This window comes from Pleurodeles waltl, chromosome 12 (genome assembly GCF_031143425.1).
Source record: "Pleurodeles waltl isolate 20211129_DDA chromosome 12, aPleWal1.hap1.20221129, whole genome shotgun sequence".
NCBI lineage: Eukaryota > Metazoa > Chordata > Amphibia > Caudata > Salamandridae > Pleurodeles > Pleurodeles waltl.
Window position 1 is genome coordinate 30,634,803 of NC_090451.1, and position 17,156 is coordinate 30,651,958.

A 17,156-nucleotide genomic window follows, 5' to 3' on the forward strand; every position below is an offset into this window, starting at 1 on the left:
TCCGGTGCCGAGCACCAGCACTTATTTTTCAGGGCCGGTGCTTATTCTTCTGCCTCAAGCATTTGCTGCGAGCAAAAGGCACATATGGGAAAGACGGAGGAAGGGAAAAACGAAAAAGCGTCACAAAGGGAGAAAGGTGTGGTTGCATAGAGTACCAAAGGTAAAAGCTTGTTCTTTTGATGGATACGTCTGACAGCACATCCCTCACCTGTGAACAGATACCAAAGCAGTACCTTTCAAGGTGATGGGTCTGTGGAGTGGCTCAGACATAAAAGTCCTGTCGGACCAAACGGCCAAAGTGTGCTTCCCGTAAGACCTGGCTGTCAAGGCATTAGTGCTTCATGAATGTGTGCACTGATGCTCTTGTGGCCTGACGGAAAAAGACCAGGCACTGCACGTGCCTACACAGTGGTAGCAGACTTCGCTCTGCCGGAATGGGCCCTCAGTCCTTCCAGCAGCTGCTCCTTGGCCAGGTCAGAACAAATCTTAGTACAGACTACGATCCATCTGGATCAAGTTAGTTTCTGCACTGCCTTTCCTTTCTTTGCCACGGTGAACCCAACAAAGAGTAGATCGTCCAACCTGTAATCCTTGGTATGATCTTTATAGAAGCTGAACTATCTCTTGGAGTCCAAGCAATGGACTCCTCCTTCCTCTTCCAAGGGATGTGCACAGAATGTCAGAAGACTGATGACCTTTCTGACCAGGAAACCCCTTACAACCTTAGGAAGAAAGGCCGCCTTCGTCCTTAGCATCCGCCTGTCTGGAAAGTGGTGTGAGACAGCAGAACAGAGAGCTTAACACGTACTCATGTGTCAGGCTTATGTTATCACAGTGAGAAAGACTTTTTACAATCAAAAGCGGTGAAACCTCAAAAAAGTAAGGATCAAGTTAAGGCCTGACTGAGGTATTACAAATGTTTTCAGTGGAACAAGTAGACCAAACTTTTGAAAATATGTCGTTTTGCATGATTTGAAGAGGGCTTGCTAGTCTGGCAACCACAAGAAAGATAGCAAATAACCTTTAATGGTGCCCACTGCAGGTGCCCTCTGGGCTGACACAAAAAACAAAATAGCACATTCAACAGTCTGGCCTGCAATGGGTTTGTATCAGGAGCACTACAGCAGGCCACAGACTTGTGCCAGCACCCTTCATTAATGGATTTTGTGGACGGACGCAGCAGGATAACGTCTAGAAGTTCTGGAGGTAAATCAAAAGCAGTAACGGCCACAGCTCAACATCCCTGCCTGGAAGTGTAGATTGCAGAGGCCCGGGTGCAAGACCCTGCCCTGCTGCTTCAACAGAATATGCTCCCGATGCAACAGCTTCTCGGAGAAGAGATGCTCATGCCAGAAGGTCTGGCTACAAAACACATTCCCCAATCCAGAGCCACTAGGATGACTTGGGCCAAGTCGTTCCTGATCTACAGAACTGGTGATAGAAGAAGCAGTGGCAGGAAGGCATACTGAGGTCCTGTGGTGCATTCTTGGCTGAATGTGTCTCCCAGAGAGAGAGGTTTCTAGGGAATTCTAGTGCACAGATGTTTTGACACTGTTCTCAGTGGTGGTGAAGGGATCCAGCCAGGATTGATTGAAGGTGCCTTGTTCCACCTCTGGGTGTAGCTGCTTTTGTGGTCCAGTGGGAGTCGCCGGATGAGTTAATCTGCTCTAGCGTTTAAAGATCATGCCAGATGGTTCACGATCCGGGAAATGCCCTGATGATTCAGCCAGTTCCAGAGCCAAAGTGCCTCATAGCACAGGACCACACACCACCCTGCTTGTTGCAGTAACACAAGGGGGTGAGTTGTCTGTGAGAACCTGCAACAGCCTCCCCTTGATGGAAGATAAGAATGCTCTCACCACCAAGTGAATCATCTGCAATTCCAGAAAACTGATGTGGAGGCAGGTCTTTGCAGGAGAACACAGTCCTCTGATTTTCACATCTCCAGTTCAATAGTGACTTATCTGCTACCATGCCAAATCTGGGTGACATAGGAAGTGGGGGCTGCGCTACGCAAGGTTGGAGGCAGGTTGGCGCTTATCCGTGTTCGACTGAAAAAGCTGTTAAAGAGTGTGAGTTCTAGAGAAAGGCATAGTCTTGTCAAAGTCACAGGGGATTGATGCAGTGTATGTAATCACTGAACTCAAGCATGGCTTTGATTCAGAGCTAAATCTGCCACATCCTCATACAGACAGACCTATGGGTTTGGCATTCTTCTACGGCGATGATGTCACAGAAGGGAACAACATGACTCACGGCGCTAGTTGTGCAATGTTCTCTGGATTCAGAGCTCAACCCAAAGCAAGTTTAGAAGCATACCTGGTATTGAGGGTGGACCTACCAGCGGTAACCCAGCTGAAGGCCTTCAAGGATTTGTGGAACCCATGGGTCTTATACAGGAAACCAGTAAGTAGGCGAAGATGAAAAGCATTACATCTTTAAATGCTGCTATCTGTTGTATCAGCGCCGTTAATGGAACTAGGAACTTGGATTGCATCTGAGATCAGTTGTAGAATCTGTTCCTCAGCAAGGGACCGGGTATGAGACAGTCTATGTATGTCTCTAATTGTCACTTAAGGGTGGAGAGGGAGTCGATGTGGAGCTTTATGACACCACCTACTAGTGCATAGGGATAATGCTGATAAATTCATCTAGATCTAATCTGCCCCTGGACATACTCACAAGGTGAGGAATCAGCAGTTACAGGTATCCATCAGAAATGCAGCATTACTCTCACAACAAATGTTGATTTCTGCAACCTTGTCAAAGAGTAGAAAAAGCATCTGGTAACTCAGGATGTTGTACATAACCTGTAAACGTTCTTGGGTCTTTGCAGTTCTTCTCAAATTGTTTTGTGATATTTTACATTGTTTCAAAAAATTAGGATGATATTTGGTAAAGCAGCTGCTCTCTACATGTTTTCGAGTAGATTTGATGTTAATCTCTGGAACTATGCAAATTAATTTTCCACCCCACAGGGCATGCATTTAAATTAGAAGCTGCCAGCAAATGTTAGGAACACAATTATAGGTTTGGAAGGTTTATCCAAATCAACCTTCGCACCTGCACATCGAACTATAAAACTGTGAAAGGAGGAAATAACATGACATTTTTTATTGAAACCTCTTAGGTCTATACACAATTTTAATTCCCCATTTGCTTTTTAGGTCATTACTCTAGTAGCAAGCCATTTGTTCTTTTGTCCCCTTTTTGCACACATTCAAACATTTTACTCATTTTTTATAATGTACTAAAAGATGTTTTCCGAACGTGCACGTCAAAGGAATCTGTTCTGTCCTTAAATCAATGTGATACCTGAAACATTTAATCTTCAACCACTAGAGGAAATGTACTGCAGACTACTTTTCAGTTCTTTCAGTCAACCCCCAGCTGAAAGATATTATGTCAATTGGACTTTGGTCTCCAGTCCATGGCTTGCATTAAATCAACAAATGCCTTCCGAAGGTTGATGATCTTGATTTGTTTACAGGAAATCAACTCTATGGAACCACCTCATGATAATGATTTGCTACAAGAAAGCCGAGGACTGGAAATGTGGTCTTCAATATGGAGCCACCTAGTCACCACACTGGTGATGGAAAAGGAGAGATTTTAACACTACTATTGACTGTATTCATGTAGTGCCTAATAGCTTAAGTATCTCTGTGCTAGATACGTCATGAAAAGGGAAGCAAACATTCCAAGTTGGTACTTCTCTCAGCCAAATATGTCTACATTTCAATTACAATATTGTCTCTTTATACTGGTGTGGTAGCAGGTCCCCTCAAAAAGACAACAATAATTCAATTGCATAAAAAAAATCTCTTCCTTTACTCCACCGTATTTAATAGCTATCAGTAAGTTGCTGGACTACCTGGGCTGGCGAGGATCCTGAAAGAAGTCATGTGTGTTCACTTACAAGCCACCTACAACACAAGACTCTCTTTGTCTGTTAATCTGGCTTTTGCCTTGGACTGTCTTGAACTGTTAATCTGTGCAGACCTGGGAAATCTGTCCTTGCTGATTAAGTTATGCGTTGGACTCTTTCAACACTTTTGAAAATGTACTCTTGCTTCTGCATCTAATCGGACATTGGCATGGATTTACTCCTTTCTGTGACTTGCTTCAGAACTTGTTACTAACCTTCTGCTTGTGAAAATATTGTTTTTACACTAGGATGTTGGTGCAAATCTTTGTGCAATTGCATTGCATCGGTTTTGAATAACATTTGGACTTCTCAACCTCCCCTTAGTGCTTTACCAAAGCAAAGGATCACATCCCGCTTATGACTGCCACAACCACGGTGTAATTGGCTGCTGTTACTCACTTGGTTTCATCTCCGCATTCTCAGGAACGGAATATTGAAGCTGGCATTAAAGCAGATTTAGGTACTGGTGTGTTCCCTGGGAATTTCTATCCACCCTTACATGCTCGTGACCTCTCTCCCTCATCTCAAAAACTTTCTCCCACCCTACACACACACACTGCCCCTTGATCCTCCCTCTCTACCTACTCCTAAACTTCCTTCCTCTTTCGATCTCTACACACACACTATCGACCCTTTCTTTCTCCCTCTCTTGTTTCCAACACACTCAACCCCTACTTTCACCTTAAACATTTTCTCCCTCTATCCACCCCTACGTATTCTTGCCCTCTATTCATTCCTACACACTCGCTCTTTATCCCCCTCTAATTGTGTTTGCTCCCTAAACACCCCCTCTGCATCACTACGCTTTCTACCTCTCCCTTTGCCATGCATTTTGCAGCAGTTCCTTCTTACCGCAGGAGGAGAACTGCAGAGAGAGGACACAGCTCTCATGCAGGTGCAGCTGGTACTTGTCAGGTTTGGAAACGTGCAGGACCTCCACGTTGCTGCTCTCCAAGCCTACCGCCAGCCACTCCCCAGATGGACAGTAACCGAGGGAGAAGATCTGTGGTGGGAAAGGCACAGAGTGGGAAGGATGCTCCTCACATTACCACCACGTCATGGTCAGGGCACAAAACATAGGCAGGTTAGCATATATCTCACCCACCTCCCTTAACTCTAACCCTACACCACCCGTCAGACAGGTCCCACCCTCAGTCACCCCAGCAGCTAATAGACAACCATCTCCTGTGGAAGCCACCCTCAAGTCTCTCCGTCCACACTCAATAGATAACTCCACCATACACAGCAAACTCCCTAAAGGCAGGAGTCTCTCTTCAGTTAACGAGGACTGCCTCCTACAACCATTCTTCAGTGGGGCAGCCTCTGAGGGCCTTTCTTTAGAAAGCAGGAAGTCACTGTACTGTTCCTTAGGCATCACCTGCCCACCACACACCAACAGTTCTATCTAGACCACAGAGAGAGAGACACTTCTCATCCCAGATCACTATGCTGTGCACCCTCCAGAAAGTAGCACCTATCCTACCCCATTATCTTTACCCACCTGTGAGTTAAAGTCATGTTGCTGCAGCTGCCGTCCTTCTCTCAGATCCCAACAACGTACTGTGTTGTCTAGACCGCCGGTCCACAACTTGGTGCCGTCGCTAGAAATGTCGATGCAGCTGGCGCCATCAGTGTGGCCCTGGAACTGCCTGCAGGGAGTACATCCAAGGAGGGGTATAACTCGCAATAGCTCTCACTCAGGAGATGTCCCATGCCTGATGATCTGTCCTACTTTAGAACCATAGATGGCCTTCTGCCTCGATGGTTCAACCAAGGGTCCTCTCCGTTCATATGCTGCTTATCGTCATTGTAGAAGAGCCTGCATCCAAGGGTTGCCTCGACTTCATACACTATTGACTGCCACTTAACTGTCTAAAAGCCATGCGTGGCAAAACCTCACAAACCTGAATCTGGGGGGCTAGCTGTCACAAGCACACCCAGTAATCTATACAAGTGTGTATGTTATGCACCGTCAAATAATGAGTGAAGGATGACTATTCGCTACTTGGGGATAAAGATTCACTCCGACCCGGCAATCGTGCTGCAATATTATTATGGCAAGCATGGGCTTGCCCAGGCATACAACTTTTCTGGCGGGCGGTCTTCCGAGAGTTGGGTTCCATTACTGATGTGTTGATGGAGCTGGACCCCATGCTGGCGCTGCTTGGCTAGGACAAGCGACTACCACCCGTGACTAGACTATTAATAGCTGTAGGGGTTCTCATGGCAAAGAGACGAGTGGCTATGCGCTGGGACAAGGGCTAATATCTGCAGTGTGTAAATCGTTATGGATTGTCTGTCTACACTTTATAGCTAAGGACGGCCCACGCTGCACTGCCTGGGTGGAGCATGGGGCGATGACAAACAGAGATGTTAGATGCACCATTCGTTTAAAGATGCATAAGGAGTAAGTCACCTGTCATGGAGAGGGGTTGGCTGCGATGGAGGGCTGAAAGCGAGATTACTGCCAAAGTATACTATTAATTGATGTCTGAATGTACGTGATGTGTATGTTATTGTTATTATGCATTAAAAACTTAATTTAAAAAAAAATAGCAGTACGGACCCTAATTCATTACACAGTATGCAAGAGTCACTTTAGCAAAAAGAACAGATGATGGACGGAATGCTGAACAATGCAAACATCCCACCCCCCCCCTCCCGTCACAGGTCTGTGTTTAACACAGTTTTCAGCAACAATTTCCTCCAAAAATATATATGATGTTCTGGTAGAAAAGGATATTGAGTTTACAAGTACGTGCCCTATCACCTCGGGATAATATATCAGAAAGGCCCAGGGCTATTAGTCAACATCATTGTAGGCTTAAGCATCCTCTCTAAAATTCTTGTCCTCTCTACTACACGCCCAGGTGCAGGGACGTATAGCGCTATGAGAGCACAGCTCCGGTCAGACAAGACTGAAGCACTTTCCATATACGCAACATTACAAACCTACGCCCTTCTAGTGAAGGACACGCTACTGAGCATCGTGCTCGCCACTGATTTCAGCCCTGCGTCAAGAGCGCCAAAACTCAATGGAAGTGCAACTACCATCTAAGAGTATGTTCAGATGACGTCAGAGCAGCATCACCGGAAGCAGTCGCAGTCATCTAGTAACTCATGAGGACAGAACCCCACAAGTCACAAATTCAAGCTCAGGAAAGATGGGGGACTGGTTCCGGTGCCGCACTCACCTGACCACAGAGGAGCGGTCCCCCTTCCCCGCACTCACCTGACCACAGAGAAGCGGTCCCCCTTCCCTGCTTTCACCTGACCACAAAGGACTGGTCCCCCTTCCCCACACTCACCTGACTAGAGGACTGGTTCCCCTTCACCACACCACAGAGGACCAGTCCCCCTTCTCCGCACTCACCTGACCTAAAAGGAGCAGTCCCTCCCCCGCACTCACCTGACCACAGAGGAGCAGTCACTCACCTGACCACAGAGGAGCAGTCACTCACCTGACCACAGAGGAGCAGTCACTCCCCCGCACTCACCTGACCACAGAGGAGCAGTCACTCCCCCGCACTCACCTGACCACAGAGGAGCAGTCACTCACCTGGCCACAGAGGAGCAGTCACTCACCTGGCCACAGAGGAGCAGTCACTCACCTGGCCACAGAGGAGCAGTCACTCCCCCGCACTCACCTGACCACAGAGGAGCAGTCACTCCCCCGCACTCACCTGACCACAGAGGAGCAGTCACTCCCCCGCACTCACCTGACCACAGAGGAGCAGTCACTCACCTGGCCACAGAGGAGCAGTCACTCACCTGGCCACAGAGGAGCAGTCACTCACTTGGCCACAGAGGAGCAGTTACTCCCCCGCACTCACCTGACCACAGAGGAGCAGTCACTCACCTGACCACAGAGGAGCAGTCACTCACTTGGCCACAGAGGAGCAGTTACTCCCCCGCACTCACCTGGCCACAGAGGAGCAGTCACTCACCTGGCCACAGAGGAGCAGTCACTCACTTGGCCACAGAGGAGCAGTTACTCCCCCGCACTCACCTGACCACAGAGGAGCAGTCACTCACCTGACCACAGAGGAGCAGTCACTCACCTGATCACAGAGGAGCAGTCACTCACCTGACCACAGAGGAGCAGTCACTCACCTGACCACGGAGGAGCAGTCACTCACCTGACCACAGAGAAGCAGTCACTCACCTGACCACAGAGAAGCAGTCACTCACCTGACCACAGAGAAGCAGTCACTCACCTGACCACAGAGAAGCAGTCACTCACATGACCACAGAGAAGCAGTCACTCACATGACCACAGAGAAGCAGTCACTCACCTGACCACAGAGAAGCAGTCACTCACCTGACCACAGAGGAACAGTCACTCACCTGACCACAGAGGAACAGTCACTCACCTGACCACAGAGAAGCACACAGAGGAGCAGTCACTCACCTGACCACAGAGGAGCAGTCACTCACCTGACCACAGCGGAGAACTCACTCACCTGACCACAGAGGAGCACTCACTCACCTGACCACAGAGGAGCACTCACTCACCTGACCACAGAGGAGCACTCACTCACCTGACCACAGAGGAGCAGTCCCTCCCCCGCACTCACCTGACCACAGAGGAGCAGTCACTCACCTGACCACAGAGAAGCACACAGAGGAGCAGTCACTCACCTGACCACAGAGGAGCAGTCACTCACCTGACCACAGAGGAGCAGTCACTCACCTGCACTCACCTGACCACAGAGGAGCAGTCACTCACCTGGCCACAGAGGAGCAGTCACTCACCTGACCACAGAGGAGCCCACAGAGGAGCAGTCACTCACCTGACCACAGAGGAGCGGTCACTCACCTGACCACAGAGGAGCACTCACTCACCGGGCCACAGAGGAGCACTCACTCACCGGCACTCACCTGGCCACAGAGGAGCAGTCACTCACCTGACCACAGAGGAGCAGTCACTCACCTGACCACAGAGGAGCAGTCCCTCCCCCGCACTCACCTGACCATAGAGGAGCAGTCACTCACCTGACCACAGAGGAGCCCACAGAGGAGCAGTCACTCACCTGACCACAGAGGAGCGGTCACTCACCTGACCACAGAGGAGCACTCACTCACCGGGCCACAGAGGAGCACTCACCTGGCCACAGAGGAGCAGTCACTCACCTGGCCACAGAGGAGCAGTCACTCACCTGACCACAGAGGAGCAGTCACTCACCTGACCACAGAGGAGCAGTCACTCACCTGAGCACAGAGAAGCAGTCACTCACCTGAGCACAGAGAAGCAGTCCCTCTCCGGCACTCACCTGGCCACAGAGGAGCAGTCACTCACCTGGCCACAGAGGAGCAGTCACTCACCTGGCCACAGAGGAGCAGTCACTCCCCCGCACTCACCTGACCACAGAGGAGCAGTCACTCCCCCTCACTCACCTGACCACAGAGGAGCAGTCACTCCCCCGCACTCACCTGACCACAGAGGAGCAGTCACTCACCTGACCACAGAGGAGCAGTCACTCACCTGAGCACAGAGAAGCAGTCACTCACCTGAGCACAGAGAAGCAGTCCCTCTCCGGCACTCACCTGACCACAGAGGAGCAGTCAGTCACTCACCTGACCACAGAGGAGCAGTCACTCCCCTGGCCACAGAGGAGCAGTCACTCCCCCGCACTCACCTGAACACAGAGGAGCAGTCACTCACCTGACCACAGAGGAGCAGTCACTCACCTGGCCACAGAGGAGCAGTCACTCACCTGGCCACAGAGGAGCAGTCACTCACCTGGCCACAGAGGAGTAGTCACTCCCCCGCACTCACCTGACCACAGAGGAGCAGTCACTCACCTGGCCACAGAGGAGCAGTCACTCACCTGGCCACAGAGGAGCAGTCACTCACCTGACCACAGAGAAGCAGTCACTCACCTGAGCACAGAGAAGCAGTCACTCACCTGAGCACAGAGAAGCAGTCCCTCTCCGGCACTCACCTGGCCACAGAGGAGCAGTCACTCACCTGGCCACAGAGGAGCAGTCACTCACCTGGCCACAGAGTAGTCACTCCCCCGCACTCACCTGACCACAGAGGAGCAGTCACTCATCTGACCACAGAGGAGCAGTCACTCACCTGGCCACAGAGGAGCAGTCACTCACCTGGCCACAGAGGAGCAGTCACTCACCTGGCCACAGAGGAGCAGTCACTCCCCCGCACTCACCTGACCACAGAGGAGCAGTCACTCACCTGGCCACAGAGGAGCAGTCACTCACCTGACCACAGAGGAGCAGTCACTCACCTGAGCACAGAGAAGCAGTCACTCACCTGAGCACAGAGAAGCAGTCCCTCTCCGGCACTCACCTGACCACAGAGGAGCAGTCAGTCACTCACCTGACCACAGAGGAGCAGTCACTCACCTGAGCACAGAGGAAGAGTCACTCACCTGACCACAGAGAAGCACACAGAGGAGCAGTCACTCACCTGACCACAGAGGAGCAGTCACTCACCTGACCACAGCGGAGAACTCACTCACCTGACCACAGAGGAGCAGTCACTCACCTGACCACAGCGGAGAACTCACTCACCTGACCACAGAGGAGCACTCACTCACCTGACCACAGAGGAGCACTCACTCACCTGACCACAGAGAAGCAGTCACTCACCTGACCACAGAGAAGCAGTCCCTCCCCCGCACTCACCTGACCACAGAGGAGCAGTCACTCACCTGACCACAGAGAAGCACACAGAGGAGCAGTCACTCACCTGACCACAGAGGAGCAGTCACTCACCTGACCACAGAGGAGCAGTCACTCACCTGACCACAGAGGAGCAGTCACTCACCTGACCACAGAGGAGCAGTCACTCACCTGACCACAGAGGAGCCCACAGAGGAGCAGTCACTCACCTGACCACAGAGGAGCGGTCACTCACCTGACCACAGAGGAGCACTCACTCACCGGGCCACAGAGGAGCACTCACTCACCGGCACTCACCTGGCCACAGAGGAGCAGTCACTCACCTGACCACAGAGGAGCAGTCACTCACCTGACCACAGAGGAGCAGTCCCTCCCCCGCACTCACCTGACCATAGAGGAGCAGTCACTCACCTGACCACAGAGGAGCCCACAGAGGAGCAGTCACTCACCTGACCACAGAGGAGCGGTCACTCACCTGACCACAGAGGAGCGGTCACTCACCGGGCCACAGAGGAGCACTCACCTGGCCACAGAGGAGCAGTCACTCACCTGGCCACAGAGGAGCAGTCACTCACCTGACCACAGAGGAGCAGTCACTCACCTGAGCACAGAGAAGCAGTCACTCACCTGAGCACAGAGAAGCAGTCCCTCTCCGGCACTCACCTGGCCACAGAGGAGCAGTCACTCACCTGGCCACAGAGGAGCAGTCACTCACCTGGCCACAGAGGAGCAGTCACTCCCCCGCACTCACCTGGCCACAGAGGAGCAGTCACTCCCCCGCACTCACCTGACCACAGAGGAGCAGTCACTCCCCCTCACTCACCTGACCACAGAGGAGCAGTCACTCCCCCGCACTCACCTGACCACAGAGGAGCAGTCACTCACCTGACCACAGAGGAGCAGTCACTCACCTGAGCACAGAGAAGCAGTCACTCACCTGAGCACAGAGAAGCAGTCCCTCTCCGGCACTCACCTGACCACAGAGGAGCAGTCAGTCACTCACCTGACCACAGAGGAGCAGTCACTCCCCTGGCCACAGAGGAGCAGTCACTCCCCCGCACTCACCTGAACACAGAGGAGCAGTCACTCACCTGACCACAGAGGAGCAGTCACTCACCTGGCCACAGAGGAGCAGTCACTCACCTGGCCACAGAGGAGCAGTCACTCACCTGGCCACAGAGGAGTAGTCACTCCCCCGCACTCACCTGACCACAGAGGAGCAGTCACTCACCTGGCCACAGAGGAGCAGTCACTCACCTGGCCACAGAGGAGCAGTCACTCACCTGACCACAGAGAAGCAGTCACTCACCTGAGCACAGAGAAGCAGTCACTCACCTGAGCACAGAGAAGCAGTCCCTCTCCGGCACTCACCTGACCACAGAGGAGCAGTCAGTCACTCACCTGACCACAGAGGAGCAGTCACTCACCTGGCCACAGAGGAGCAGTCACTCCCCCGCACTCACCTGAACACAGAGGAGCAGTCACTCACCTGACCACAGAGGAGCAGTCACTCACCTGAGCACAGAGAAGCAGTCACTCACCTGAGCACAGAGAAGCAGTCCCTCTCCGGCACTCACCTGGCCACAGAGGAGCAGTCCCTCACCTGGCCACAGAGGAGCAGTCACTCACCTGGCCACAGAGGAGCAGTCACTCCCCCTCACTCACCTGACCACAGAGGAGCAGTCACTCCCCCGCACTCACCTGACCACAGAGGAGCAGTCACTCACCTGACCACAGAGGAGCAGTCCCTCACCTGGCCACAGAGGAGCAGTCCCTCACCTGGCCACAGAGGAGCAGTCCCTCACCTGGCCACAGAGGAGCAGTCACTCCCCCGCACTCACCTGACCACAGAGGAGCAGTCACTCCCCCGCACTCACCTGAACACAGAGGAGCAGTCACTCCCCCGCACTCACCTGACCACAGAGGAGCAGTCACTCCCCCGCACTCACCTGAACACAGAGGAGCAGTCACTCACCTGACCACAGAGGAGCAGTCACTCACCTGGCCACAGAGGAGCAGTCACTCACCTGGCCACAGAGGAGCAGTCACTCACCTGGCCACAGAGGAGCAGTCACTCCCCCGCACTCACCTGACCACAGAGGAGCAGTCACTCACCTGGCCACAGAGGAGCACTCACTCACCTGGCCACAGAGGAGCAGTCACTCACCTGGCCACAGAGGAGCAGTCACTCACCTGGCCACAGAGGAGCTGTCACTCACCTGGCCACAGAGGAGCAGTCACTCACCTGACCACAGAGGAGCAGTCACTCACCTGAGCACAGAGAAGCAGTCACTCACCTGAGCACAGAGAAGCAGTCACTCACCTGAGCACAGAGAAGCAGTCCCTCTCCGGCACTCACCTGACCACAGAGGAGCAGTCAGTCACTCACCTGACCACAGAGGAGCAGTCACTCACCTAACCACAGAGGAGCAGTCACTCCCCCGCACTCACCTGAACACAGAGGAGCAGTCACTCACCTGACCACAGAGGAGCAGTCACTCACCTGAGCACAGAGAAGCAGTCACTCACCTGAGCACAGAGAAGCAGTCCCTCTCCGGCACTCACCTGGCCACAGAGGAGCAGTCCCTCACCTGGCCACAGAGGAGCAGTCACTCACCTGGCCACAGAGGAGCAGTCACTCCCCCTCACTCACCTGACCACAGAGGAGCAGTCACTCCCCCGCACTCACCTGACCACAGAGGAGCAGTCACTCACCTGACCACAGAGGAGCAGTCCCTCACCTGGCCACAGAGGAGCAGTCCCTCACCTGGCCACAGAGGAGCAGTCACTCCCCCGCACTCACCTGACCACAGAGGAGCAGTCACTCCCCCGCACTCACCTGAACACAGAGGAGCAGTCACTCACCTGACCACAGAGGAGCAGTCACTCACCTGGCCACAGAGGAGCAGTCACTCATCTGGCCACAGAGGAGCAGTCACTCACCTGGCCACAGAGGAGCAGTCACTCCCCCGCACTCACCTGACCACAGAGGAGCAGTCACTCACCTGGCCACAGAGGAGCACTCACTCACCTGGCCACAGAGGAGCAGTCACTCACCTGGCCACAGAGGAGCAGTCACTCACCTGGCCACAGAGGAGCAGTCACTCACCTGGCCACAGAGGAGCAGTCACTCACCTGACCACAGAGGAGCAGTCACTCACCTGAGCACAGAGAAGCAGTCACTCACCTGAGCACAGAGAAGCAGTCACTCACCTGAGCACAGAGAAGCAGTCCCTCTCCGGCACTCACCTGACCACAGAGGAGCAGTCAGTCACTCACCTGACCACAGAGGAGCAGTCACTCACCTGGCCACAGAGGAGCAGTCACTCCCCCGCACTCACCTGAACACAGAGGAGCAGTCACTCACCTGACCACAGAGGAGCAGTCACTCACCTGAGCACAGAGAAGCAGTCACTCACCTGAGCACAGAGAAGCAGTCCCTCTCCGGCACTCACCTGGCCACAGAGGAGCAGTCCCTCACCTGGCCACAGAGGAGCAGTCACTCACCTGGCCACAGAGGAGCAGTCACTCCCCCTCACTCACCTGACCACAGAGGAGCAGTCACTCCCCCGCACTCACCTGACCACAGAGGAGCAGTCACTCACCTGACCACAGAGGAGCAGTCCCTCACCTGGCCACAGAGGAGCAGTCCCTCACCTGGCCACAGAGGAGCAGTCACTCACCTGGCCACAGAGGAGCAGTCACTCCCCCGCACTCACCTGACCACAGAGGAGCAGTCACTCCCCCGCACTCACCTGAACACAGAGGAGCAGTCACTCACCTGACCACAGAGGAGCAGTCACTCACCTGGCCACAGAGGAGCAGTCACTCACCTGGCCACAGAGGAGCAGTCACTCACCTGGCCACAGAGGAGCAGTCACTCCCCCGCACTCACCTGACCACAGAGGAGCAGTCACTCACCTGGCCACAGAGGAGCACTCACTCACCTGACCAGCGTCTGGCTCTGCAGGTCCCACACTACGATGTTGCCGTCGCTGCAGCAGGAGAAGCAGACCTTGGCGTCGGGGCTGATGGCCAGGGCGTAGCAGGCGGGCGCCGAGGACGTCAGCTCCGCCTTTATCCGCGGGGAGGGCGTGGCCAGGTCCCAGATGGACAACGTGCTGGCTTCCCCGCCCACGATGAGGCTCCGCCCATCAGGGAGGAGCTTACAGGAGCGGATGTAGTTATCCCGGTTCTGGAACAGGGAAAGCGAGAAGAGACACAATTATGCCTCTTACCCAACAGAAGTAACCTTCAGAGAAATACTGATACACAAATGTCACGTGACACAAAAACACCAGTATTTGTAGAACTGGTTTGGTTCTTCTTGTAAGAACACAAGCTCATTTTAAGCATCCATGTTTTAGAACACGGATTTCTAGAGAAGCATATAGTTTGTAATGGTCTATAGTTTCATTTTGCGATTTTCAAGGAAAGTGAATAAAACAAAAAATGCACACTTATTACTTTAACAGGTAAAATCAATCATCAATATTATTTCCGCATCTGTCAGTGGTTGTGGGAGGGGCAATGCCAGATGTGCTCGTTACAGATGCGGTGGTACTCAGTCCTCAGGAGACAGGTGTCATGCGAGCAGTCAGTAACCTTTAACAAGTCTCTGTACTAGTCATCGTATAGCTTTAAGCAGCTACTGTACTTCTAAACGTTTTCTTACCAGTAAGATTTAGTACTAGTAATCTTGCACCATTAACTAGTTCTTATACCTGCGTCATACATCCGTCATGAAGATACAGTGCCAGTAACTAGGTATAGTTAACCAGATATTAGACCTGTAACCATTATTCAGACAATAAACCAGCAACCGTGCACGATTAACTAGTTATTGTCCTAATAACTATCCACCTTTATCCAGTTCTTGTACGGGTAACCATGCGCCATTAACCAGTTATGGTGCTAGTGACCATGCACCTTTAAACAGTTACAGCACCAGTAACCATGCACCGTTAACTATTTATTGTACCAATTACCATGCACTAGTTACCGTACCAGTAACCATGTTTTGTACTAGTGACTATACACCAGTAACCAATTATTGTACTAGTAACCATGCACCAATAGCTATTTTACTACTAACCCCGCATCATTAACTAGGTTATGGTGCCACTGACAATGCAGCAGTTATTGTGCCAGTCACCAGACCATTAACCAGTTAGTGTGCCAGGCACCAGACCATAAACCAGTTACTGTGCCATCTCCAGGCCATTAACCAGTTACTGTACTAGTAACCAGTTACTGTGCCATTCAGCAGACCATTAACCAGTTAATGTGCCATTCACCAGACCATTAACCAGATACTGTGCCATCGCCAGACCATTAACCAGTTACTGTGCCATTCACCAGACCATTAACCAGTTACTGTGCCATTCACCAGACCATTAACCAGTTACTGTGCCATCGCCAGACCATTAACCAGTTACTGTGCCATTCACCAGACCATTAACCAGTTACTGTGCCATCGCCAGACCATTAACCAGTTACTGTGCCATTCACCAGACCATTAACCAGTTACTGCCATTCACCAGACCATTAACCAGTTACTGTGCCATCGCCAGACCATTAACCAGTTACTGTGCCATTCACCAGACCATTAACCAGTTACTGTGCCATTCAGCAGACCATTAACCAGTTACTGTGCCATTCAGCAGACCATTAACCAGTTACTGTGCCATTCACCAGACCATTAACCAGTTACTGTGCCATTCACCAGACCATTAACCAGTTACTGTGCCAGTCACCAGGCCCCAGCTCTGCCCCAGTCGCGTGCACACGTCACATCAGTCACTGCGCCATGTGTCAGTAATAATGCTGCCACGTCATAGATATGGAACGGGGACAGTCTGCTCTTCTCTTCGGTTTTGTGTTTTTTAATAAAACTCAGTTTGTTATTAAATAATATGTATAAGTGCCTCTGATTCCCAGGTTCATAAATAACCCAGGAAAGTCGTATGTGCAGGATCACACATGTTCGAGGTGTGAAGCCAAGAATATACCTCGCGTGGTTTCACAGTCACGAACTTTGCCATTAGATCAGGCCCCAGGGTGGAAAGGGTCGGTACGTGACCACCCCCTGCCCCCCCAAAAGGTGATACCACCTTGAACATGACACATGTCTGGGTCATGTGAAGGCCCTCTGGCGGGCAGGTGGGCGGCGCGGGTTAACGCCTCCCTCTCCCAGCATGCACCGCTGGGGGGGGGGGGCAATCTGCATGGGTAGTAACTCAGTCTGCCTCAAAGGCTCCTACTAGTAACCTGCTAACCACCACCCTACAGGCAGACAGGCGGCAGTGGACTGGGGGGGTCCCAGCACTTGGGGGGGGCGCAGGGCATTGTACAACGAGACTGCTGGGCACAGCTGCTGATGAAAGGGCGCGGGAAAACACGCTCCAAGCGCCAAGAAGGCACGGAAAGCGCAAGAAAGGCAGCAGCCCGGGAGCCGGGTAATTAGTTTAATACAGACATTTCCTGGGCAGGGTTCCAGGGCGACCCCCTTTACCTTTGAGCACAAGCCTCGCCCCCCCCAAAATCCTCAACGCGCACCCCCACCGTGAGCTGCGAGTGGAGA

At 52.5% G+C, this 17,156-nt stretch overlaps 1 protein-coding gene across 1 annotated transcript in view; it reads right to left on the reverse strand.

Annotated features, from left to right (window-relative positions):
- Positions 1-17,156, reverse strand: part of TLE2 (TLE family member 2, transcriptional corepressor) — a 296,917-nt gene that overhangs the window by 23,012 nt on the left and 256,749 nt on the right. The window contains exons 16-18 of the mRNA XM_069215878.1: positions 14,521-14,768; positions 5,430-5,577; positions 4,781-4,931 (exon numbers count right to left, since the gene is read on the reverse strand). Of these exons, the coding sequence (XP_069071979.1) occupies positions 4,781-4,931; positions 5,430-5,577; positions 14,521-14,768 (547 nt within the window). The remainder of the gene's footprint in view (positions 1-4,780; positions 4,932-5,429; positions 5,578-14,520; positions 14,769-17,156) is intronic.